Source organism: Typopeltis vanoorti, chromosome 11 (assembly GCF_054136105.1).
Source record: "Typopeltis vanoorti isolate ZY-2024b chromosome 11, IOZ_Tvanoo_1.0, whole genome shotgun sequence".
Taxonomy (NCBI): domain Eukaryota; kingdom Metazoa; phylum Arthropoda; class Arachnida; order Uropygi; family Thelyphonidae; genus Typopeltis; species Typopeltis vanoorti.
The window spans coordinates 56,634,075-56,660,418 of NC_143559.1; the positions used below are offsets into that span (position 1 = coordinate 56,634,075).

General features: G+C 35.7%; 1 protein-coding gene across 1 annotated transcript in view; it reads left to right on the plus strand.

Moving 5' to 3' along the window:
• The window catches only part of LOC150101601 (dnaJ homolog subfamily C member 17), a 189,431-nt gene that overhangs the window by 29,443 nt on the left and 133,644 nt on the right, over positions 1–26,344 (plus strand). Inside the window, exon 4 of the mRNA XM_090400693.1 lies at positions 17,327–17,414. Coding sequence (XP_090256819.1) covers positions 17,327–17,414 — 88 coding nt within the window. The remainder of the gene's footprint in view (positions 1–17,326; positions 17,415–26,344) is intronic.

The following is a 26,344-nucleotide window of genomic DNA, read 5'->3' on the forward strand; positions in this document are numbered from 1 at the left end:
AAATATGGAAATAGACAACATAATTAACAAAGCTGGTATGGTAGGAAGTCAATTGAATAAATTCATATGGAATAAGAGAGAAATTAGTCAGAACACTAAAGTAGCTGTATACAAGAGAGTGTTCAAACTAGTTTTAACTTATGGATCTGAGAGCTGGGTCAGAAGTAAAACACTTTACCAAAGACTAGAGACTGCAGATATGTGAGTCTTTCGAAAGATTAGGGGCATGAACAGATGGTATCAATGGTAATATCATATTAAAAATGAGGATATTAGGAAAGAACTTGACATTGTCAGCATCCAGGAATGCATTAGCAGAGCTAATTTCAGGTGGTATGGTCATTTAAACAGAATCGCCGAGGAAAAATTAGCAAAACAGGTGTTCTCTGCCAGGTTGGCAGGAAGATCCAGATATAAGTGGATTGATACATTAAAAGGTGTCTTAGACAATAGAAATGTAAGCTCTGATAATGTTGGGGTCTTGACGAGTAACAGACTGATTTGGAGGAAAATTTTTGTTAGGAAGTTAGTAATGATGTAAATTTTTCATGTAGTACTATCATATCCACCCCCTTGAGAGTACATGGCAGGAATTTGATGATGATGATGATAAATTTCAAAACCTAAAAGTTTCTCGTTCCACCATCAGAAGTGTGATATCATCAATATCAGATGTGATTCATTTGTTTTATATATATAAGCTGTTTAAAGACAAACTGATAACTGTAACTCTTTCTTGTTTTTTAACATAATTAGTTTTCAATTTTCATCCCCATATTAGAAATGATCCAATTAAACCATAATAAAAATCTTTGATCAGTGCAGCATTTCAAATCTGGATCTCTTGGATGCTGTCTTGTATAGAGCTACTAATTTCTCTCTTATTTCATATAAATTTATTCAGTTCAGTTTCCTACCATAACCAGCACTGCTAATTCTGTTAAAAGCTTTTTCACTTGGTTATGCTATAAATTAAGGGTGCCAAGAAATTATATTGTTGGTTTCATCCTTTATCCAAGTGTAAGCAAAAAAAAGTTTGCATGTGAAGTCAGTTCAGTATTGGGCTGCTTATATATAGAGGCTAATGACTTCAGATCAATTGCTTTAGTATCTCTACTAAGGACATATATACCATGTCCTTAGTATTCAATAATGCTGTGCAATATTGAACTAAGGCAATTTAGGCACAATTTTAGGCTATTTAGGCACAATTTTTAGTGAAGATGTCAAAATAAATATGGAAAGCGACAAGAAAATTAGCAAAGTTATTATTATTACGTGACACCTCCAAAGACTCATCGAGGGAGGACACTTACTCTACAACTCTCTGTCTCCACTACTCAATCCCCCAACTACAACTAACCACAACTATGCCAATGCCATCTACTGCTCATGCCAACACCACTAGTATTTCCACAGACAATCACAAACATCCATGCCTATGGGTTTTGACCCTGCAATCTTTTGACTGGAGGGCAGATATGCTAACCACTCGGCCAACCAGGCCGGCATGGCATAGTTTGGTAGGAAGTTAACTGAAGAGAAGAGTTACTACAAATACTGAAGTAGCTGCATACAAAATAGTATTCAAACCAAATTTAACATATGAATCTGAGAGCTGAGTTAAAATAAATGCTTGATTAAAGACTGGAGATGACAGATAGGAAAATGAGCAGATGTTGTGTCAATGGTATAGTCATTTAAATGGAATGGGATAAATAGAAAAAGTTAGCAAAACAACAAAACCAAAGGGCAGGAAAAAAAGACCTAAATAAGACCAAGATTTAGGTAGACTGATACACTAAGAAATGCCTTAGAAGACTGAAATAAAAGATCAGATAATATTGGACTCCTGAAAAATAACAGATTAATGTGGAGGAAAATTGTCAGAAATTAGTAATGATATAAATTTTTCATACTATCATAATGGCATGTATGCTGAGTGAGGGTACATACAGGAATTTGATGTTGGCACTTTTTTTCATAATGAATAACAGCGGAGATAATGTGCACCTTTGATCATACCTGATTTAACATCAAAACATCTTCTGTATCTCTGTTATATGGTGTAAGTGTGATATATATATTGATATATATCACACTTACACCATATAACTGTAACATTTTAAAGCTTTATCTTGGCATTTTGTGATGTCTTTTCTAGATTTACAAAACCTAAATACATATCCTCTGCTATGTTCCCATGATTTCTTAACTATGTCTTAAAGTGAAAATCTGAGAGTAGTGGGTGTCTTTAAAAATTTGTGCATCATGTCCTTAGTGTGTACTGTTTGCCTTTTATTTTCTGCATACATTTCTCTGTAGCAAGCATTTACAGCTTTCATCATTCTGTCTACCTTGCCAATTCTTTCCATGTTTGGTCCATTTCTTCAAACAACTGAATCGCCTTATCAACATATTCACTATGTCCCATGCTTTATTTCACACAAGTCTGCACAAGGTGAATTTTGGTGTGAACTTTTTAATAGAGACAACTTCCACTGCCAGTTTTTTTACTGTAAAATGTGGGGGGGGGACTATTTCTTTAGCTTCTTTGTTTATATGTTCTTCATTTCCAAGCTTTTCCTCTACAGCTTCTCTCGACTTCTGCATCTTCATTGCCAGTGTTATATCTGTAATTCGTCAGCTGTGTTATTGTTATATCCTTACTTTCATATAATGTTATTTCGTAAGTCGTAAGTTCAATCTTATTATACATTAATTTACTGTCTCTAGAATCTATCCTTTTGCTTACTCAAAACTGTGTACAATCAAAGTCCTGGCTACTCTATTGTTATGTCGCTATCTCTCTATATTATATCTTATTCTACCTCTATAATAACTCTCCTTCTAATCTATTGTCGTGCTCCTAAAATACTATTTCAGATTTATTTCCTCTTCGGATATTGGCAAAATTTATATTTCGCTGCGCCAGCCAATATCCTATAACAGAAGAGACTCTTGTTCAGGGAAATAATTCAAAATTTAAAAGGATACACACAATAATTTATCTCACGCTAGTGCTGTGCAGATTCAGTTAGCAGTCGTAGACCGAATCTCACTTAAGCAATTCTATCTAAATTCCTTCCCGCCAAAAGGTTCAATTTCATAAGTGGTGGTTTGAATTCGTAATCAGGCATAACTCAGGTATAAGGTACAAAACATGTTTATTGGAAAACACAAAACATTTACAGTTATGTAAGCTTAAATACTCAATGGATCAAAATTCACTCTAAGTTAAGGGTAATACTAAAGCACAATGAATCAGAGCAAGTTAAATCCTTCGATTATGAAAGGATAAGATTAGCTTTAAGCAAAGTACTACTACTATATAATTCCCTTCACAAGTTACTCACAGAATACTTATTTAACACTTTCATTAATACGCTATCAATGATTACCTTAATTCTAAATTTTATCTAAGCAAGTCTAGCCATTCACAAATCACTGCCTATTTAACTCTTCTTTGCTCCACAAGGGCTTAATTAATTCAGTCAAATTCTCACTAAAAGTTCTCTGCTAGTGTCCTTTAGTTACAACACACACAAATTTCCTTTTCTTCTAAACAAATTTTAACATAGAAAGAAAACTCTTACATTACCGGATCCTTTCAGATTTCATGCCGCCATCTCATGTAGGTCTGGATTATCGTACTGCATATTCTTCGGCTGTCTTTGCGCCTGGCGATGTACTATGCTTTTTCTTCTAATCGTTTCCGACTGCTGCGTGCTGTCTACCGCTTCGCAGGAAACTTTCTCCAATGGGACATACTGCTAAGGCTCGATTCCACATCGGCCGTCATATCGCGATCAGCTCTGCTTGAAAATCTTCAAGCATTCTCAAGAAAAGAACCTGCCGTCCGTCATTACCGTAGCCGACCCACTGCTCTCTCACGAATCCTCCGACAAACTCCCCCTAAAACTCGAATCCCGCACTCGAAGATCAAAAGTCAAAAAGCCCCTTAAAACGGCATGCTTTGTCTTTTATTTGCCCTATTTGGGTGCCCTCTATTCAATGCAGTTTTCACCCACGAACCCCATCGTTCATGCCCCTTGGGTGATCCTACACTCTCGCTAACCTGTCCGGTTACGTTATTCTAGGAAGGCGCTCTGATGTCATATTTCCGCGTAGGTATAGCCTCCATCGCTACGCTTGACTCATACCGATTATACGCGATTATTCCGGATTACTATTATAAACTTTTCTCAGAATTTCGCAAAGTACTAGACAGCTTACTTGGGAATTATAAATAACCTAACAATAACTCTCACTATATGGCACACATGGACTACAATTATTACAAAACATAAAACAACACTTTATAATTATTAGCCGATGTGCAGATATCTCCTTAATAAGTAGTAGTTTGTCATGTTAAATCCTGAATAAAGAATTTACTTGTAAAGCTCTGCATTCAGGATCTAACACCAGCCTTCAACTTCAAATTTTTAGCTTGCAGCACTATCTTGTTGTCAATCTCTTGTAAGGCTTTGTCTTTGTTGAATCCTGTGAATGTGTAAACATATTTTTAGTATCTTCTCCTAAATACCATTCTTACACTATGTTGCCACCTTGTGCCATGTTACAAAAACCTTTTTGAAGGAACATAATATATTGCACTGTACAAATATAGAATTCCTTCAAAAAGGTTTCTGAGAGTTTCTTTATCCACACTAGTGGCAGTAGCCTGAGGAAAAAGTATTTCTTAAATATTATGTCTTGAAGGCAGCAGTAACACTGGTGGAGGAGGGAGGCAGTATTGGTGAACATGTTAAACACTGGTGGAGGAGGGAGGCAGTATTGGTGAACATGTTAATTGGATAACCATTGTAAGTATGAGTGGTTGTAACTCATGTATGTCATAAATTGAGGATTTACTGTGTTTTAGTCTCCTAAGACACTTGTAATTGCATCAGTCTACTTAGATCTTGGTTATCTGAGTCTTTTTTTTTTTTTCTGTCATACCATCTAACACCTGTTTTGCTAACCTTCCTTCTCCCACTTGATTAAATAACCATCCCACCTGAGATTACCTCTGCTCAGTCTTAATATCTTCATTTTTAATAAGATTTTACCATTAATGCCACCTGTTCACTTTATTTTTTCAGAACTCTAATATCTGTGGTCTTTAGTCTTTGATCAGCTGTTTTATTCTAACTCACTTCTAAGATCCATAAATTAAAATTATTAAATCTCTGAACAGCATGATATGAAAATATCCTAAGGAAAAATACAAATAGTTGCCTTCAATGGAGAAAACCCAGTATTAAGTAAAATAGTGGTAGATTATAAAATATTAGAACAAGTAAATGCTTCCAGATACTTATTATTATTATTATTGTTCCGGGCAACTCCAAGGAGTCGACAGACTCATCGAGGGAGGTCCTAACATCATGTCAAGAACAACTATTCGACATTCACACAGTGTCTATCATACCTTGCCTTGTACTCATTCACGGTCGTAGCACCCACAACAGACTCTGGAAGCTTATTCCACTCATTCACTACTCTCCAAGTAAAAAAACTAGCTCTAACACCCTTGTCAACCACGCTCTTGCCCAGCTTCCATTCATGGCCCCTAGTCCTCCCACCACCAGTCATATTTTCAAAAATATCTTCTGGATCAATCTTATAGAAACCCTTCAGTAATTTGAATGTCTCAATCATATCACCCCTCCTTCGCCTATCGACCAATTTCTGCAACCCACAAATCTTCAGCCTATTCTCATAAGGTTCATTCCACAGACCTGCTATCATCTTGGTCACTTGTCTCTGGATCCTCTCCACTTCCTCCCCATCACGAAGAAACCCTGGTGTCCATAACTGGGCACAGTAGTAGTCCAGATGGGGTCTTATCAAGGCTCGATACAGAGGAACAACAACTTGTTTGTCTCTGCATGTTAAAGTATTTTTCAGAAGCCAAGTGATTTGGTGAGCTGTTTTAGTCACTTTTGCAATGTGCCCCCTAAACTTCAATTCCCTATCCACCAACACTCCCAAATCCCTGGCCTCATCAATCTCCTGGAGTACGGTTCCACCAATGCGATATACTGCTGCTATTCTTTTCGCCCCAAAGTGCATAACCTTACACTTTGCCACATTAAATTGACATCCATTTTTCCTAGCCCAGTCCTCCAAACTATCCAAATCATCCTGTAAAATTTTGACATCCTGTGCACTCATAATTGCTCTACCCAACTTTGCATCATCAGCAAACAAGTGAGCACTTCCTCTCAAATCCTTTCCTATATCATTGATGAACAAATTGAAAAGCAGTGGTCCAAGAACAGAGCCCTGTGGCACTCCACTAGTCACAAGCTGTCTTTTAGACTCCACTCCTGAATAAACCACTCTCTGGTATCTCTCCTTCAACCACCCTCCTATCCATCTCACGAACCCTATTACTATCCCCATCTGCTCCAGTTTACTGATTAGGGTTCTATGTGGTATCCTGTCAAAAGCCTTGGCAAGGTCCAGTAGTATTACTGTAAACCCATCACCCCTATCCAGTTCAGCCGTCACTGTGTTATAAAACGTGAGCAAGTTACTGAGGCATGATCTACCCTTCACAAAACCATGTTGTCCCCCATACAATATCTCATTTTCATCTATCCAATCCTGTATTCTTTTCTTGACTAATTTCTCTAAGACCTTGACAATGATTCCTGATATGCTAATCGGTTGGTTATTTACAACAGCAGTCTTGGAACCACCTTTATGCAGTGGAACTATTTTCCCCTCTTTCCACCCCCTCGGGACTAACCCAGACCCGAGACTCAAATTAAACAAAATGGTCAATGGTACTGACAATTCTTTAGCTGCTTCTCGTACAACACGAGCTGGTATACCATCCAATCCCACAGATGTATTGACATTGAGGTTATGCAATAGACTACTCACCTCCACTTCATTCACCACAATTCCCGTATAATCTACTGGTACATTCGTTTCTGCAATGTCACTACCTGGATAATATATTCTTGCAAAGTGCTCACTCAGTAACTCAACTATATCAACTGATTCAGTTACCTCCCTACCATCGGCATTCTTTAAAATCATTCTGCCATGTACATTTTTCCTTTTACTTGCTACATATCTAAAAAACTGTTTAGGATTCTCTTTAGCCTGCATGGCCAACGTTCTTTCGTAATCCTTTTTTGCTTTTCTTACCGCACTCGTTACCCTTCTGGCCTGCGATTTATACCATTCGTGTGCCTGCCGGTCACCTTTCTCCTTAAATTCCCTCCATAGTTGTTTCTTGTTTTTGCAGCTCAATCTTAATGGTGTTATTCATCCATTTAACCCATAGTTGATTTATTATTCGGACTCTAGGTATACAGTCAGCCATTGCTTCATGTAAACGCTTTTTAACTACCTCCCATGCACTATCGACTTCTAGTCCTTGCAGTTGTACATGCCATGGCACTAACCAATCAAACTCCTAAGCTTGTCATACTTTCCAGCCCGATAATTCCACATGTACCCTGTTTTAATTGAAAATTCTACACCTTTAGCCACCTCCCAAGTCAAGACCCTATGATCACTCTTACCGATTGGTGGCAATGTGGTCATATTTGTTACAGCCAAATCCTCAGATGTAATTACTAGGTCAAGCACTCTCTGAACACTAGTATTTTCCATTACATGTTGTCGCAGATAGTTATCCCTTAATAACCGCATAAAATCCAATTCCTTCCTCCCGTGTGTCCTCTCCTCACTCCAATCAATGCGACCATAGTTGAAATCTCCCATAATAATCACCCTCCTTCCACTCATTTCTTCTATTTGCTTGTGCATACTGTCATCACCATCTTTTCCATCACCTGGTCTATAGCAGCACCCAATTGTATATTTAGTTCTGCTAGCCACAATTTCACACCAAATGGCCTCAAATGTGCTCTTTTCACTATCCTGCAATTCAACTTCTATTCTCCTTGGCTGTAGCTCATCAGCTATCATCAACAATACTCCTCCCCCCATTTTATTCTCCCTGTCATTCCTGAACACACCATACCCATCACATTCAATCCCACTAGCTATATCATCTACAGTCAGCCATGTTTCACTAATACCAATAACCTGTCGTCTGGAAGTGCCAACCATGGACAAAAACTCTTCCTTCTTGTTCCTAATACGCCTAGCATTAGTGTACATGAATTTAAGACTCCCATTAGCCCCAACCATACCTTGATGCCTTATATTAACTATCCCACTCTGATTTGTTGTCTTTATTTGCTCGGGCATATTATATTCATTCTTACATTCAACTGCCTCCCTAAGGACTGTATATTTACTCCTCCCCCCCTTAATAAATCTAGTTTCCCTGAATTTGCACATCTGCCACATTCAGCAACACTTTCTCAAGTCTTCTTACACCGTAACCATTCAAATGCAAGCCATTCATCTTATATAGATCCTTTCGGCCATCGAACTCACTCCACACGTCCACAAATTCCACACCACTCATCATACATAACCCACACATAAAGTCATTCGCAATTATGGCCCTCCTTTTAAACATTTCACTGTCATACCGTGGCAAAAGACTAATCATTCTAACTCTCTCACTCTTTTCTTTTGCTACCTCAAACAATTCATTCAGGTCTTCTATCATTTCCATTTTGTCTCCTTTCAAATCATTCTTACCTGCCACAACAATCATTTCTTTCACCCTTTCCTTTTGCTCTCTAATAGACTCGGTTACATCCTTGATGGTCGCACCAGGTTGGTACGATTTTGTCAAATCCTCTACTATCACACCTCGTACTAACGAGTCTCCATACAGCACTCTATCCTTCATTTTGTTCATGTTCACACTCATATATCTATTTTTCCTGTCATACTTTTTATTATTGGCTGATTCATTCAGTCGACTTTTGCTCATACGCTCTAGCTGCTGTTTTGCCCTTTGTATCACACCATTCAACAACGCGATCTCACTCATTGTGTCTATCTCATCTTTTTTATTCTCAGTAAAACCATTAATACTATCATTCACACTTTCTACATTCACACTCTCACAATTCTCTGGTACAACCTCGCCATTTCTTGTCATATCCCTATTTTCTTCATTCTGAAGTTTGACAAAAATATCACACTCACGATCCAAAATACTCTTCAATTTCTCATTCTCCCTACATCTAACCACACTCCGACCGCACTCTGTAAAGCGTACATTTCGCAGCTAGTACACTGAATCATCTCTTTTATACTACCGTTCTTTGATAAAGATGGCGAACCATCATTACTGGCCGCAATTTTCCTTCGTACTGGAGCCATACTTACTTGCAACGTATTTTATCAAATTATAAATTATAACACACCAAAAACACACACAAAGATGCACTAAGAGACGCAAGGCAAACAAAACTACACAATATTAAATAAATTTATCAATGATAACTGAAAATAATACTTATCTTATCCGGAGCTTTCACGAACACTACACACTACGAATCCCTCTAGCAGCGACAGCCCCAATAAAGACACATAAAATGCTCTAAAAACACGAAAATCGTTCTAATATACTATAAAACCAATTTTCTAAGGAAAAACACTCACAAAAAACACCAAAAATCACCAATTTTACACGAGTGCTACTTGAGTTGCACTTTTAACATATGAATTAGATTTTATCATATCATTAAACTTTCTTTTTTAAGGACTTTGAATATGTCCTGAACGTTTAGAAGGATAAAAAAGAATTCAAACCTCAGATATGAAATTTCTGAAAAAATGCCAGATATACTGTGTCAGGCAACAAAACAGGTGAAGAAATTTTACAACTCTGAATATGAAACTAGTAAATTATTATATAAAAAAAAAATGGATAGAGCATCTAAATTGAATGGATTATAGTATGCTAGCAAAACTGTTGTATGGATATAAAAGTAAAAAGAGAGAGAGAACAACTGGAAGATGAAGAAAGTGATGGTATGACAATAGAATATCCACTTGTTAAAACAAAGGAAGTAGTAGTAGTATCATAAAAATATAGTATTTGAAGATTATTTTAATTAAATATTTTGAGTAAATTGTTAATCTAATTTTAAATATAGGACTATGTTGCAGAAAGTTTTTAGAAGATTTTAATTTCTTTTGCTTTTGAAGATGTATCAAATTATATTAAATGATAATTCATCACATTCTTTTGTGTGGCCGGTTTTATTGTTTTATCATATTAGCATAAACAAACATGCTAATATGATTTTTGTTATGTAGGTCTTTCCTTAAAAATAATGTTCAGATGTTTTGAAACATTTGATAAAGTGATTAATCAAGAATAATCATTTTGAAAACTACTGTAATTCATCTAATATTATTTAATAAGGAGAACAGTATTTTGCATTTTTACTTTTTGACTTTTCACTTTGGTCAGTTTTCAGTGAAATCTTATTTAATTATGTAGAGTTTAACAAGTGATCTGCTAAGTGACTACCATTTTTGCCATTATTCTTACAGTCAAAGCAGTTCAGAATATTGCCATCATTGAGACTTATTTTGAATAATTGAATATCTGTCTTTTGCTTATCTGTAGATAAAAGCACAAATGAATCTGGATCACAAACCAATTCTTAAAACATCTAAGAAAATATTTTATTGACACAGTCAACTTTCATTATATAAAACGAAGAGTCCTGACTAAACTGCTATAGCATCAGTTGCACTCTAAAGGAAATTCACTATAACAAATCTTCAAGTAAAACAAAGTGCTCTATTTGTTTGCTCTAAATTTGTTATAATGAGAGAGATGACTATGTAGAAACAAATAGAAAATAGGTTCAGTGATGAAAGGAATGTTTATAAGGACTTTTTGCCATCATCATTATCATAAATTTTCTGATATGTACCCTCTAGGGGTGCTCAGGCTACTATGACAGCAGCTACTATGTACATATACATGTTTCAGTTTAAATTATTATTAATAACCTATCAACAATCTTCCTCCAAATTACTCTGTTACTTATTAGCACTCCAATATTATAGTATCTAACATTTTGTTCTTTTAAGGCACTTCTGACTGAATCCATCCCCTTAGACCTTGTTTTTTCTTTCTTTCTTTCTTTCTTTCTTTTTTTTTTTTTTGTCATTGTGGCATCAAACCCGTTTCGCTAACTCTTTTTTTTCCCCCATTCTGTTTAAGTGACCATACCATCTTAGAGTAGCCCTGCTCACACACATTCTTGAATGCAAATAATGTCAAGTTCTTTCCTAATGTCTTCATTTTTAATATGATCCTGTCATTGATGTGATCTCTTCAGGCTTCTAAATTTTGAACTTTGATCAAATGCATTATTTCTAATGAAACTCTCAGATCTGTATAAAACTGGTTTGAATACTGTCTTGTATACTGATAATTTAATGTTTAAGCTAATTTCTCTCTTATTCCATATAAATTTATTCATCTGGCTCCCCACCATACCAGCTTTGCTTATTATGTTGTCTATTTCTGAATTTAATTTTCCATTTTCACTACAACAGTGTCTAAACAGTTGAAGTTTTCTAGGTTCCTGTCTATTTTCATAGTTTTGGCCTTTTTATTGCTGATTTTCATGTCAAAATTGTTACATTAGTTATATTCAGTTTAGTTATACAATCCAGAAGACTTACGCTGGATGCATTTAGAAGCATAATATCTGCATAAAGCAAACTGCAAAGTTTGTTATCTCTGATTGTAATATCAGATGGGTTTAATGCCACTTTCAGGTTACTATGACAACATCACTTCACTAAGTTAAAATTATTGTTAATCTCCTATCAACAATTTTCCTCCAAATTAGTCTATTTGGAGAAAAGAAAGTGACATTAAACCACTCTGGTTTAATGCAACTTTCATATTGCAGTCCATATTGATGATGAATAAGAGCTGAGATAATGTGCATTCTGGTCTTACCCCTGATTTTGCATCAAACCATCTTACTATATCTCCTTCAATTCTGATGTCTTACAACTTAAATATAGACTATGTATTGCTCTGTAATGTTCCATTCATCCCATATAATTGTACTGTTTTCTTTGAGCACCTTGTCATGTGACTTTTCCAGATCTAGAAAACTGAAGTACAGATCTTTGTTATATTACTACAGTTTCTGAACCGTTTGTTGTAAGGTGAAATTCTAGTGTTGACAACCCTATTTACCATGAACCCTGCATATTCTTCAAGTTTCTCTTCCATAATTTTTCTCAGCCTCTTCTCTTACATAAATCTTACCAGGAACACTCATAGGGATATTTCTCTGCAATTCTTGCATTCAGTTTTATTTCCTTTTTTATTGATTGGTACTATGAGAACTCCACTTCATTCATCTGGGATTTAGCCTTCTGAATTACATTGTAGCCACTGCAAAATTTTTATGCCTCCATATTTAAGCATTTCTCATCAAATATTACCTATTCCAGCTGCCTTTTCACATTTCTGGCATCTGATAGCTTTCTACAAAGTATTGATATGTACTCCTGTTTGCATTCTTCTTTACTGTTCTGTCGTTGCTTGTTTCATTTAACAGTTTTTCAAAGTAATTACTCCAGACATCTAGGATATCCTTATCTTCGGCATCTGGGTTACTTGTATATAGAGTCTAATGACTTCACATCAATTATTAGCCAGACCCAGATGAGATACCAAGGCTCAAGTACAGGTAACTCTGGTATAACGCAGATGTTAGGGTCCACAAAAATGTTGCATTATGCGAGACTCAGATCACATGGAAAAAGTAGGGTTAGGTTCCGAAATCGTTTTTTTTTTAAGATTATATAAACAACAATGGCATATCCAACAAAAAAAAAATTTTATTTAATTCAGGTAATTCATGTAAGTTAAGAAAACATATAAGCTATGAAACAAATACATGGTATAAAATTATAAAAAATTATAAATTGTACGTAAACTTCATTGCACATAATACATAAATGTTTTAGGCAAAATAAAATAAAGTGTATATTTTAATCGTCATCACTCTCTTCAAAACTAACATTTCGTAGATGTTCTTTATTTATGAGTGGCCGGATGTTGTCATCACTTGAAATCTCTTGGACATCATTAGTATAATTCCTTCTGCTAATTTCTTTAAACTGAATTCTTTAATGGATTCATCAGAATCTTCGGCAGAACTTTCCCTGCCATTTGGTTCGACGTCATCTATTAATTGTACCAGTTCCTCCTCATTTAAATCTATTTCCCCATCAATTAATTCACTATTGAAGAGATTGGAGCACTTATGAAGAAGTTTGCAAAGGTTGAGTCTCATGTGCTGATCGAAACTGAATGTGTCTTCAGTCTTGTTTAATTGTTACCTTGGCAGTTTACAGGGGGTGGGTTTATCCCTGTTAACAAATGCGTATATCGCAAAAGTGCTCTAAGTGGCCATTACTATAAAAATATTATTTTTTACATAAAAAAAAGCATTACAAGTGCTCAGCTTGAGATTAACATACTTATGATTTTTAATGCGCTTTCCTAGCAGAAAACGAAGACAATTTTCAACAATAAATACTTTATACGGTAAACAATTGACGTACATGCGTGATACGGGCAGATGCAAATTTAATGAAGATAAAATTTGATTTTTAAATCACACGTTGAAAAATATATGAAAAGATAAAGGGTTACTATAGTTTGTAGACTGTTTTATGTCGAAAAGCGTTGTATAAGTACCGCGTTATACGAGGGTTATTTGTAATGCAGAAGTCATATTATCCATATACAAGTAGTTGAAAGGTGTCATACCTTATTATCGGAATACTCATGATTAGAGATAAATGTTGAAAGTTTTTTTCACTTGGTTATACTATAAATTAAAGGTGTGAAGAAATTATATTTTTGGTGTAATCCTTTCTCCAAATGTAAGCAAACAATGTTTACACATAAAATGTCTTCCTGACTGGGCTACTTGTAAAGAGGCTAATGACTTCACATCAGTTGTCCCCCTTAGTATCCCATAATGCAATTTTCAGTACCTTTTTTCCTATTTCTGAGCTTTTTTTCAATGGCCTCTACACCATTTTGCTGCCTTCCTTATATTATCTTCTGTATTCTTACCAAAGTCTTCTCATGACTTTACCTTCTTTTACACAACTTAGCTCTCTTACATTTTTTTCTGTATTCTTTTAGAGTAACTCCTGACATATTTGCTAGGAATTTTGGGTATGCTTTCTTGTTTTCTGGAATCACTTCTTTAACTTCTTGTGTCCGCCATGGTGTTCTTATTTTCTATCTTTACAGACAACTTCCTCATGCTTCCTTAATTCTTTGCCATTCAGACTCGGATATTTCGTTATTGTTTTTGAACTGTTTCAGTTATTTCTTGTTTTTATAGTTGAGTTTACCTTAAAGCTGCTCAACTTTAAGGTTTTTTTTAAAACTTTCTCACATACTGTTCTTTTTAATGTGATGATATTCATTTTTATTCTGTTTAAAACTAAGTGATGGTCGCTTCAAATTTTAATTATGTATATTATGCATAGTTTAGAATACTTGAGCAACTATGGATGATTGGAACAGAACTCATTGTTCTGTTCCAATAGGGTGACTTGACTGGGAGAGGCTTTGTATTGCACATCACTGACCCATTAATGGCCCAAATTTCTATTTATGAAACACTAACAACAGTTGAACAGTAAAGGATTAAAAATATTTGTTTTGCTAGGCTTATGTACTATAGATATTTATTATTTGTAACATTTAATTCAATATTGTTTTGAATATTTTGTAACTAAATACTGTATGCTTAAACGAAAATTGAAGATTAGGTAAATTTTAGTAAATATTCTACATACCAAATTTCAAAAATCCTATTTAAGGTGGAAAAATAACATGCAGATAGATCTGTAAGCAATAAATTACATGATAACCACAGTTATTCACCACAGTAATTAACTTTGATGAAATGAAAGTACAGATATTTCATACTGAAAATAACAGTACATCATTAAACAATTCAATAAGCTGCTTCATGAAGTTGTTAGTTGGGATCAAAATACTTTGGACAAGTTGTGCACTCATTTTGGAAGAATTCCTTGTTATATGGTCTTCCAAAAATTCATGAAGAAGGTTATCCAGTAAGACCCATCGTGAATTGTATTGACTCTCCCACCTATAGAATTGCTAAATTTCTGTCACATTTATTAACTGGCCCTACTGGACAATCCAGATCATTCATCAAGAATTTCACACATTTTCTTGAGAAAATCAAGGATATTCAAATATAAGAGTCTGATTTGCTTTGACATTGTTTCTCTCTTTACCAACTTTCCATTATCTGACACTGTTAATTTACTATATGATGATTACCCTCCTGATATTGCAAAGATTTTTGAATTTGTTATAGAATCAGGATATTTCAGCTGGAAAAACAAGATCTATAGACAAGTTGAAGATACTGCCATGGGTAGCTCTCTGTCTCCACCTTTGGCAAACTATTCTTTGAACCATCTGGAAGATGGCTCAAAGAATAGTTTGGTTCTCATCCATTTGGTTCAAAGAATGGATGGTTCTCATCCATTCATCCCCAACCCTCTCATTGGTTTTGTTATGTTGATGATTTCTTTGCTGTTTGGCCTCATTCTGAAAATGAGATCAAACAGCAAATTACAAATATCCTACAACAGATCAATAGCCTTCACCCACACATTCAATTCTGGGAGACAGTCATATTAAGAAAAAACTAGCACTTTTCTAGGACTCTAGTAATATATGATAGCGTGTTTTTTTTTTTTTTTTTTTTTTTTTCAGATAGAGGGCGCCAAAATCAGGACTCTAGTCTTTGTGTTGCTGCTACAATTTTGGTTAAGTACACCATGTTGTTTTAGTCTCGCGTATTGTGACAAACAGTGTTTTTGTGCTCTGAAGATGCTGGTTATAATACCAGCGAAATATCAGCATCAAGTCAATAAATTAATTATTTACTTAGTTTCTGTGTTCTGTTATACCGTTAAAATAATAAACAACATTCAATTCACCATGGAAAAAAAAAAGGCTGGCAGTTTACCATTCTTAGACATTCTTCTTATGTGCACAGCTTCCAGTAATTTATCAACTAGTGTTTATCGAAAACCTATCTTTACTGGCAGATACATTCGTCAAAAGTCTGCTCATCACACCTCTCAAAAATTGGTGTTATCAAGTCTTTAATTAATAGAGCACATAAGGTGTGCTCCTCTCCACCCAAGCTTACAACAAGAACTTCTCACTATCAAAATGTTAATGGAATTTAATGGTTACAACCCTAATCAAATCCGGCAGATAATTGACTCCTGTGTTCCAACACCTCGGGTTTTCTTCAACAGACTGCAGGATTCCAATCTCTTATATTTCTGGCATCTCTGAACCGATTGGTAGAGTTTTGAGGATGTATCATCTCATTCCCACATATTTTTCTATCATCAAAATTTCTCATCTGTTGCCATCTACAAAAGACAAAATGTCACCTTTATCATTAGCTGGCATTTACCAGATACCTTGTGAATGTAATCTAACATACTTTGGGCAGAGGATTTTGTGGAAAATAGAATTAATGAACATCAATATTATATTGAACACATGAAACCTCAAAAGTCTGGTCTGGTACAACATAGTATTGACACTAAACACAGTATCCAATTGGATGGAGCTCGTCTTCTCCATAGAAGCAGGTTTAAATATGAACGCCTTTTTAAAGAAAGTTGCGAAGCCCTTTTACATTGTCCAAATCTAAATCAGAATGATTGTCTCTCTCTCTCTCTTCCAAAAGTTTGAGAGATTCTTATCTTATGTAACCATCATTAATAGTTTTAATAATATTATTTATTAATATTAATTTCTAGCATGCAGCAACAATTTTTAATTGATAAACCACCAACTGCTGTTGATTTGCTTGTAGATATTTCTACACACTGATGATGTACTGTTATTTTCAGTACAAAATATTTGTACTTTCATTTCATTAAAGTTAATTACTCTAGTTATCGTGTAATTTATTGTTTATAGTCATGCCGTGGGTAGCTTTAAAGATTATACAGATAGATCTGGAGGGAAGAACAAAACATATCTAATAGGTGCTCATGTACATTTTGAAATATGTGTCTGAAAATGGCACTTTCATTAAGAGTGACTTTTAAAAAAATAGCATACTAGTTACATAATATGCCACAAAGAGGTTTCACAGTACATATATATTTTTTGAAAGTTCACTCTGATTGTAATATAAATTTTTATTTCTACATCTTAAGAGGACTGTTTTCCCTTTGGCAAGCAGGTTTTCAGCAAATGTCACAGTAATAAAGGATAAAGCTGAGCTAATTTTATTTATCGAAATGGTTGATGCTTTTCTAATCTGCTATTTTATTACAGTCTGCTTATGATCGTGTTTTGAAGGCTAGAAAAGCTACTGAATTAAGAAATCGGCTAATTGATGGTAAAAGAAAAAAATTAAAAGAAGGTAACTATCAGTGCATGTGGAATTTTTATTTATCTATGTAATTTTTTATTGGTTTATATAATTGTTATATTTCTCCATTCTTCACCTTTCTTATATATATGACAAGCAGAGACAAGCAGGTTATTGTTCCTCTGTATCGAGCCTTGATAAGACCCCATCTAGACTACTGTGCTCAGATTTGGTCACCTAGGTTTCTTCTTGATGGGGAGGAGGTGGAGAGGATCCAGAGGCGAGTGACCAAGATGATAGCAGGTCTGTGGAATGAACCGTATGAGAACAGGTTGAGGATTTGTGGGTTGCAAAAATTGGTTGATAGGCGGAGGAGGGGAGATATGATTGAGACATTCAAATTACTGAAGGGTTTCTATAAAATTAATTCAGAAGATATTTTTGAGAACAGGGCTGGTTGTGGGAGGACTAGGGGACATCCATGGAAACTGGGCAAAAGTGTGGTTAGTAAAGGTGTTAGAGCTGGGTTCTTTACTTTTAGAGTAGTGAATGAGTGGAATGCGCTCCCTGAGTCTGTGGTGGATGCTGTGACAGTGAATGAGTTTAAGGCGAGGTATGATAGATACTGTATGAATGTCAAATAGTTGTGATGAATATGATTTGGGGCCTCCCTCGATGAGTCCAATGACTCCCTGGAGTTGCCCGTAATAATAGTAATAGTAATATATATATGTATATATATATGTGTGTATATAATGATTGAAAATCATCAATATTCATTGATGATTTTCCTGTAAAATCTTGTTTTTGTCACATAAAGTGACAAAAACAAGATTTTACAGGAAGAAGGGAAAAAACCACTGACAGATTTGACTAAACTGTTGCATGTTTAACATACTTGATATTACCATTTGATAATTTTTGAATATTATATTTTGCTCTCCTTATTTTTAAAGCAATCAATCAAAAATCAGTAGAAATGGTACATAGGAGGTTGTTCTATCACTAATGATAATATATTACAGTATTTATGATTTATTAGGTTGAATATACATAATATAGAAGGGAAAAAGAAGTAATAAGACTGAATTGCAGTAAGCCAAAATATGTATAATAAAAATATTTTATTTTTCTTACTCATCTCCCTCAAAATAATCCCATTGTAATAATGCTATTGAGGAAACCAGAAAACACTGTCAGATATTACCAAAATATTTTAGTTATCTTAGTGTTTTTTGAAAAAGTTTGTGGTATATGTGGATCTTATTCTTTATTTTCATATTTTAACTCAGTTTCTTGTATTTTGAGTAATTGGTGGTCTCTAGTAATTTTTCTTTTATGTCACTGTCATCCCCAAGAGGTTGTAGACCTGTAATACTTAAATTACCAAGTGTAGACTATGGATTTATTTTTATTTTTACCCAATCTGGAAACCCTGCCCTATAGACCAAACATGGAACTTTTTTCAAACCACTTCAGACCTCAACTAAGCAAGCGGTGGCCTAATATAATGCAATTAAATTCATCATCCACATCAAGACAATTGCAAACATTAGTGAGCATATTAGAATTCAAAATCACAGCCAGTTGTATATGTCTCAATCATATTACTCCTTTTCTGTCTCTCAACCAATTTCTATAAGCCATAAATCTTAAATTGCCTTCATAAGATTCATTCCATAGACCTGATACTATCTTTGTCACTTGCCTCTGGATTCTCTCCATCTCCTCCCTAAGAAACCCAGGTGACCAGATCTGTGTGCAGTAGTCAAGATTTACCAAGGCTCTATAAAGAAGTATAATAACTTGCTTGTCAGGAGGTATTTTTCAGTAATCCAATGAGCTGCTTTACCCACTTTTGTGATATGACTTCTAAACTTTAACTCCCTATCCACTAACACTCCCAAATCCATGGTTCCATCAATTTCCTCGTGTTACAGTTCCATCAATTTCCTGGTGTTACAGTTCCATCAATGTGGTACAGTTGGTAATCTTTTCACTCCAAAATGCATAACCTCATACTTGTCCATATTAAATGGACATCTATTTTATGCTGCACAGACTTCCAGTCTATCCAAATTATCTGGCAACTTTTCAGCATCATTTGTATTAACTATTTTGCATCATTGGCAAACAAATGAACAGCAGCTCTCAGATCATTTCCTACATTGCTAATGACCAAATTAAATAGAAGTGGCCCAAGAACAGGCCCTGTGGCATGCCACTAGTCAGAGGTCTTCTCCTGGTCTCTACTCCTGAATAAACTACTCTCTGATATCTATCCATCAACCATCTTCTTATCAACTTCACCTGCTTTATATCCATCCCTATGTGTTGCAATTTATTTATTAGAATTCCATGTAGTATTCTGTCAAAAGCTTTTGCAAAAACCAGCAGTATCACTGTAAATCCATTACCATTATCCAACTCAGCTTTCTCTGTGTGAGCAAGTTACTGAGGCATGATGTACGCTTCACAGAACCATGTTACTCCCCCCCCCCCTTCTATCCATTCCTGTATTTTGCTCTTGACCAACTTCTTCAGTACCTTGACTATGACTTGATATGCTGATCAGTTGGTAATTTCCTACATGTCTTAGAGCCTCCTTTATGTACTGAAACTATTTTCCCTTTTTACCCCCCCCCCCCCATTCAGACTAACCAGGAACCAAGACAGATTAAACAATGTGGTCAAAAGCAGTGCCAATTCCACAGCACCTTCTCATAAAACATCTAATCTCATAGAGTATTCACATCAAGGTTCTGTGATATGATTTGTACCTCCAGTTCATTTATATCAATTTCCATATAAGCCTTTGCCTCTCTTGTTACTGCAATGTCTCCACCTGGATGATATACTCTTGCAAAGTGTTCACTTAGTAATTCTACTATGTTGCCAGATTCAGTTACCATCAGCAGTCATTAATCATTCTGCCATAATCATTTTTCCTTTTACTTGAAACATACCGAAAGAACTCTTTGGGATTATCATTGGCTTGCACTGCTAATTTCCTTTTGTATTTTCTGCTTTTGCCTTTCTTACCACACTAGTTACCCTTCTGGCCTGTGCTTTGTACTGCTCGTGTGCCTGCTGGTCACTTTTCTCCTTGAATTCCTTCCATGATTTTTTTTTTTTTTTTTTGTAGCTCCATCTTGATGATATTCATCTGTTTAACTCTCACCTGATTTACTCTCCAGACTCTAGGTATATGCAGTCTGCCATTACTTCTCTCAAACACTCCTTTACCACCTCCCATGCATTATCAACATCCAGCCCTTGCAGTTTCACATGCTATGGCACTGATCCAAGCAATCTCCTAAGCTTGTCATACATATCAGCTTTGTAATTCCATGTATACACTCCTTTTAACTGAAAATTCCACACATTTAGCCACCTCCCAGATCAAGACTATATTACTTTCACCAATTGGTGGCAATGTGGCCATATTGGTTATGGACAAATTTTCTGATGCAGTTACTATAGTGATCTAACACTCTCAAACCCCTAGTACATTCCATCACATGCTGCCTCAGGTAATGATTCCTGAGTAACTGGATAAATTCCATTTTATTTCTCCCATCTGTTCTCTCCTCCTTCCCATCTATGTTTCCATAGTTGAAGTCCCCCATAATAATTACCTGTCCTCCACTTGTTGAGCTTATTTACTGATGCACACTATCCCAGTCATCCTTTACATCCCGTGGTCTATAGAAGCATCCAACTTATATTTTGTTCAGCTGGCTGCTGTCTCACACTAGATGGCCTCAAATGTGCTATTTTAACTGGGCTACAGTTAAACTTCTACTTTCTTTGATTGCAGTTCATTGGCTATGATATCTTTCCTCTTTATCCTCACTGAACAGCTATGCTCACTAATGCCAAAAACTCCTTCCCCTTGTTCCAAATGCTCTTGGCATTAGTGTATACATAAAGTGCAAAAGTCTGTTAGACCCACTGCTGTCCTACTTCCTGATGCTTTATACTAACTATTCCATTCTGATTTGTTACCTGCAGTACTAACTTAGATATTTTATGCACATTCTTATATTGAACTGCTTCTCTGTCATCTGTGTACCCACTCAACAGCCCCCCCCCCCCACCAAAAAAAGCTCTTGTTTTCCTGATTTTGCACACCCACTTTCACTTCCTTAAACAGCACTTTTTTTCAGACTGAACACCAAATCCAATCAGATGCAAACAATCTTTTCTGTACAAGTCCTTTAGTCTGTCAGACTCGTGCCACATATCCACAAATTCCACATCATTCCATCTTAATCATAACCTTGTTGACTTGTTTGCTATTATATCCCTCCTTCTCAGCTCAGCTCTATTATACTGAGGCAACAAATTCACTATCTTACCTCTCTCACTCTTTTCTTTTGCTACTTTCAGTAACCCTTACATGTCCTCCCTCATACCCTACTTTTCTCCTTTCAAATTATTCATTCCAGCCAAAAAATTAACTCTTTCACTTTACCTTTTTGCGTTCTAATAGCCTCGCTAACATCATTCATTTTTGCAACTTGTAAGCATGATGTTGTCGCTCTCTTGCCAATCACACTTCTTATGATAGAATCGCCATACAAGACTCTCCCCTTAATTTTTCCTTCTCTCTCTTAGCCAAACATTCCTTTCTCTTTTCTTGAACTTTTCTTTCTGTTCTCAGCTGAACCACTCACCAGGTATTTCTCCATTCGCTCTAGCTCATGCTTCATTCTTTACATCCATCGTACTACTATTCTTTTGCTCATCATCACTTTTACTCTCTCTCAATCATGTTGCTTTTAATCTCTCTTTCAATGCTATCTTCCATTACAGAGTCTCACACATTTTCATGTATATTCTCTGTTCTATCAACCGCTTCAATTTCACAACCTGACCTGCACTTCTTTCCCTTGCTTTCATAGCATTTTTGACACACTCTTCCACCACTGTCACTTTCAAACCATATATCTTGTAGACATTGCATGGAACAAAGTTCCTCTAATTGAATTTCTTGAACAGTGATGCCTTGGATGCTATTGTTCTGCCTCGCATCAGTGCTATGTTCCATGCTATGTAACTTACCATGCAGAAAGACTATATTAACTATATTTAAATAAAACTTTTAGCTTAAATCTAATTAATATCACAATACAATCTAGTTATACTACAATTTTTAACTTTATTGTTATTGATATTTTTTCTAAACTAAACAACTTAGTTTTTGGAATAGGTTTGCTACTTGACATCACTATCAACAATGCCACAGTCATTGAGGCTTTTCTTATTTCCTGTGTCTTCTGTCTTCTCTTCACATGAACTTGTGCACACCTTTATGTTGAAAGGGATGGTATTAGTAATGACTAGTCTTTGTCCTGAGTTCAAGTCCAATAAATACGAGGGTGTGCTGAAAAGTTGTGATAATCACCATGAAGGAATTAAGGTCGAACCATGTAACTTACATATTATTCTACATATTCCCCCATGAAGTGTTATACACCTGTTACAATGCTGCTGCATTGCAATCCTCTGAGACAAAAATCTTTCCCTTGTTGTACAAACTAGTCCTTGGCTGCAGATATGACTACATTATCTGTGGTAAATTTTGTTCCTTTCAAGTGGTTCTTTAAATTTGGAAATAGGCAGATGGGGCCAGGTCTGGTGAATATGGTGGGTGTTGTGTCTCCGTCCTTCATATATTTGTATATCTTGATGTTCAATCTTAGAGATATCCAGGTTTAATCTTGTTCTTATACAATAATTAACTTTTGTTAAAGCTCACACCCATTAAACCCTTGTGCAATCTCCGAGTTCATATTAGGCCCAATCACAATCTGTTAAGTAGTGCACATGGTTCAGAACAATAAGAATTGCTGTGGGGGAATGCCAATTCCTTTGTTATTAACTAGAGTTAATTCCCTTTTTTTCAAACTCAGAGAAAATTTGTTTTATCTTGCGCCACTCTGGGTTCTAGACAATTGGACATAGCAGTGTCAAGAATTTAACCCTCAGCTTAGCACACTACAGTAATGATTTTAATTATATCCTTAAGTTTCTCAATTTACTAATTCAATTAAACCTTACTTTGCATTGCAGTCGTAGCCTACTTAACATTAATTTTCTCCCCGCCCTGGTTCACTTTTAAAATGAGCAGTGCAATGGGAAGAAAATCAGGCAAGACAATGGTTTAACTTAACGAAGAAGAACATTTAATTGTCAAATTCCAGAATTACACAGTTAAGAACTTTTTCTAGCATGATTTAACTATACAAATGATTGAGAATTCTCAGCTTAATGTACTAATTCTTCCACAGTACGTTAAATTAAAGCTAATAACTCTTTTAAATCACACAGCTTCCGACTTAATGGAACTTATACATGTCAAGACAAAATATATCATTACTAATATCGCACATAGTTAAACAGAATGGCGAGGAAAGATTAGCAAAACAAGTGTTTTCTGCCAGGATGGCAGGAAAACGACCCAGAGGAAGACCAAGATATAGGTGGATTGATACGGTACAAAGTGCCTTAGACGATAGAAATATAAGATCTGATAATGTTGGAGTCTTGACAAGTAACAGACTGATTTGGAGGAAAATTGTAGATAGGAAGTTAGTAATGATGTAAATTTTTCATGTAGTACTATCATATCCTGTACACCCCTTGAGGGTACATGTCAGGAATTTGATGATGATATCACACATAGGCCTTCTAAAAGCAACTAAGAGTCTTTCTAATTCCTAATATATAAAATCTAAAATTCTTTCAATGATAAGGCATCCGCTTAGAGAGTTCTTTACACAAGCAATATGAGTTCTTCTAGTACAATTACACAAAATAACAAAAGTCTCTCTTAACCAGGGTCTGAAGTAATACTTGGCCTATTTCACATGCTTGGTCCCACTTTCCTTTGTCTTGTTCTGACTCCCATTTAATGTCATCTACTTGAACTGGTAACAGTCTTGGGAATGGCACATCTCTAGTGGAGGCGATAGCGTTGACTCGCCGTTCTCCCCTCACTCAGCTCGGCATGGTTAGAGGTTCACGGATACAGCCATAGATGGGTCAGGAACTTGTCTACGCTTGGCTATAGGATGACCATCGAATCTCCATTGCTGCATTCGCCAGGCCTCCCAACCTTCTAGTGACTTCCTCCGTCCACGAACATGACAAATGTCAAGATGAGAGATAAGAGAGCTCCGTAGGCGCCACAACTGTTTTTATGTTGCGCGCTCTATTCCTTTTTCCTCTGTCACTGTCCTTGATACACTGCGCATGGCAATTCATCTCTCTTTAACAGCTAGTGGCAAAACGTACTCTAGCGTACAGTTCGGATAACTTCGCACGTTACTCTGCCCGATACACATGCATAGCTTCAGGCTATCTCCTTCTTAAGCGATTATTTCACTTGCTTTCGTGCACAATAAGTTATACAGAATTCACAATTATATACTAAGAAATTTACAAAACATATCTTATAATTAAGTGACTTGACAATTCTTTGTACCGTTTAGGAAATACATTGGTAAGTAAACATCTTCATAATTATTCTGATAAACAAATGTGGCTAAGGGAATGTCAATTCATGTTAAATCCTGAATGAAACACTAATGAGTTATATTTCCTTTCATTCAGAATTTAACATGGGTGAGGCAGACATTGAAAGCCCAAGTTGGGTATTGTCTGTTGGGTTTCATGCAGTTTGAACAGGTGCATTGTCCTGAAAAAGCAACACGCATCTGCTCAGTTTCCTGTGGCATTTTTCCTTTAGCATCTCCTTCAGAGCTGTTGAATAAACTGCTTCTGTAACAGTTTCACCTTTTTTGAGGTACTTGGTAAGGATTACTTACACCTTGATAAGGCAAGAACCTTCCCTGCTGACTTTTAGGTTCAGAACTTCTTTGGCCATGGAGAACGTTTATGTCTCCATGCCATTGACTGTTGTTTGGTCTCTGGGTCATAGTGATGAAGCCATGTTTCATCAACAGTCAAAATAAGAGACAAAAAATTTGCAACTAATTTCTCAAAATAATCCAAAATCTCTTGAGATGACAGTGCATGTTCTCTCTTTTAGTCAGCATTCAGACATTTGAGGACCGACTTTGCTGAGAACTTCTGCAAGTCCAGATGTTATGATCTGAACTCATTCCCTGAATATCCTCAGAGTCTTTACAGTGTTTTTGGCTGGTATTCATCTATCATTAAGGATCATGGCAGGCACTGCATTGATGTTTGCAGGTGTGATCACTGTGGAAGGTCTTCCTGATCTGTTGTCTCAGGATGCTCAGTTTTAAACTTGGCCACCCATCTGGCAACTGTTGGATATGTCTAAAGTCTCGCACAAAGTTAGGTGAATCTCAGTTGTGGAGTTTTCTTGCAGCACAAAAAACTTGATGGCCTGCATCTCTGTGTCTTTGAATTTTTTCAAAACCTCTGACATGTCTTCTTATATGTACTAAAAGAAAAAAGAACAAATTTTTACAATTTGATGAAACATGGGAGTTTAAGGGTTTTAAGATATGTTCTTTCTTGTGGTTATATCAGTTGCTTTAATATCATTTTTATTCTAGATGTTAATCAGAACTTTTGAGCCTTCCCTCCTCCCCTCATATTTACCATTATTATTAGCTTTGCCCTTTTCTCCAAATTTTCTCAATATGTTCTTGTATGCCTGGTGGGATTTATTTCCTACTTTGATGTTCAGATCTTCAACAAGAACCACTTTTCCATTTTCTTTATGTTAGCTGCCTGCTCTAATGAGATAAAGGATTTCTTCACTTCCTCCTCAAGAGAACCTTCTGTGGGATTATAGGCACAAATGAATTTCATTTTCCTTTTCCCCATATTGAAGTTTGACCACGTAAATTTGTCAGAAATGTTCTTCCAATCAAGAAGTTTCTCTTGAACGCTATTCTACTTCTTGCTTTCCTTGATTGTTATTGTCTAAATATCATCATCAAATTCCTGACATGTACCCTCAAGTGGTGTACAGGATA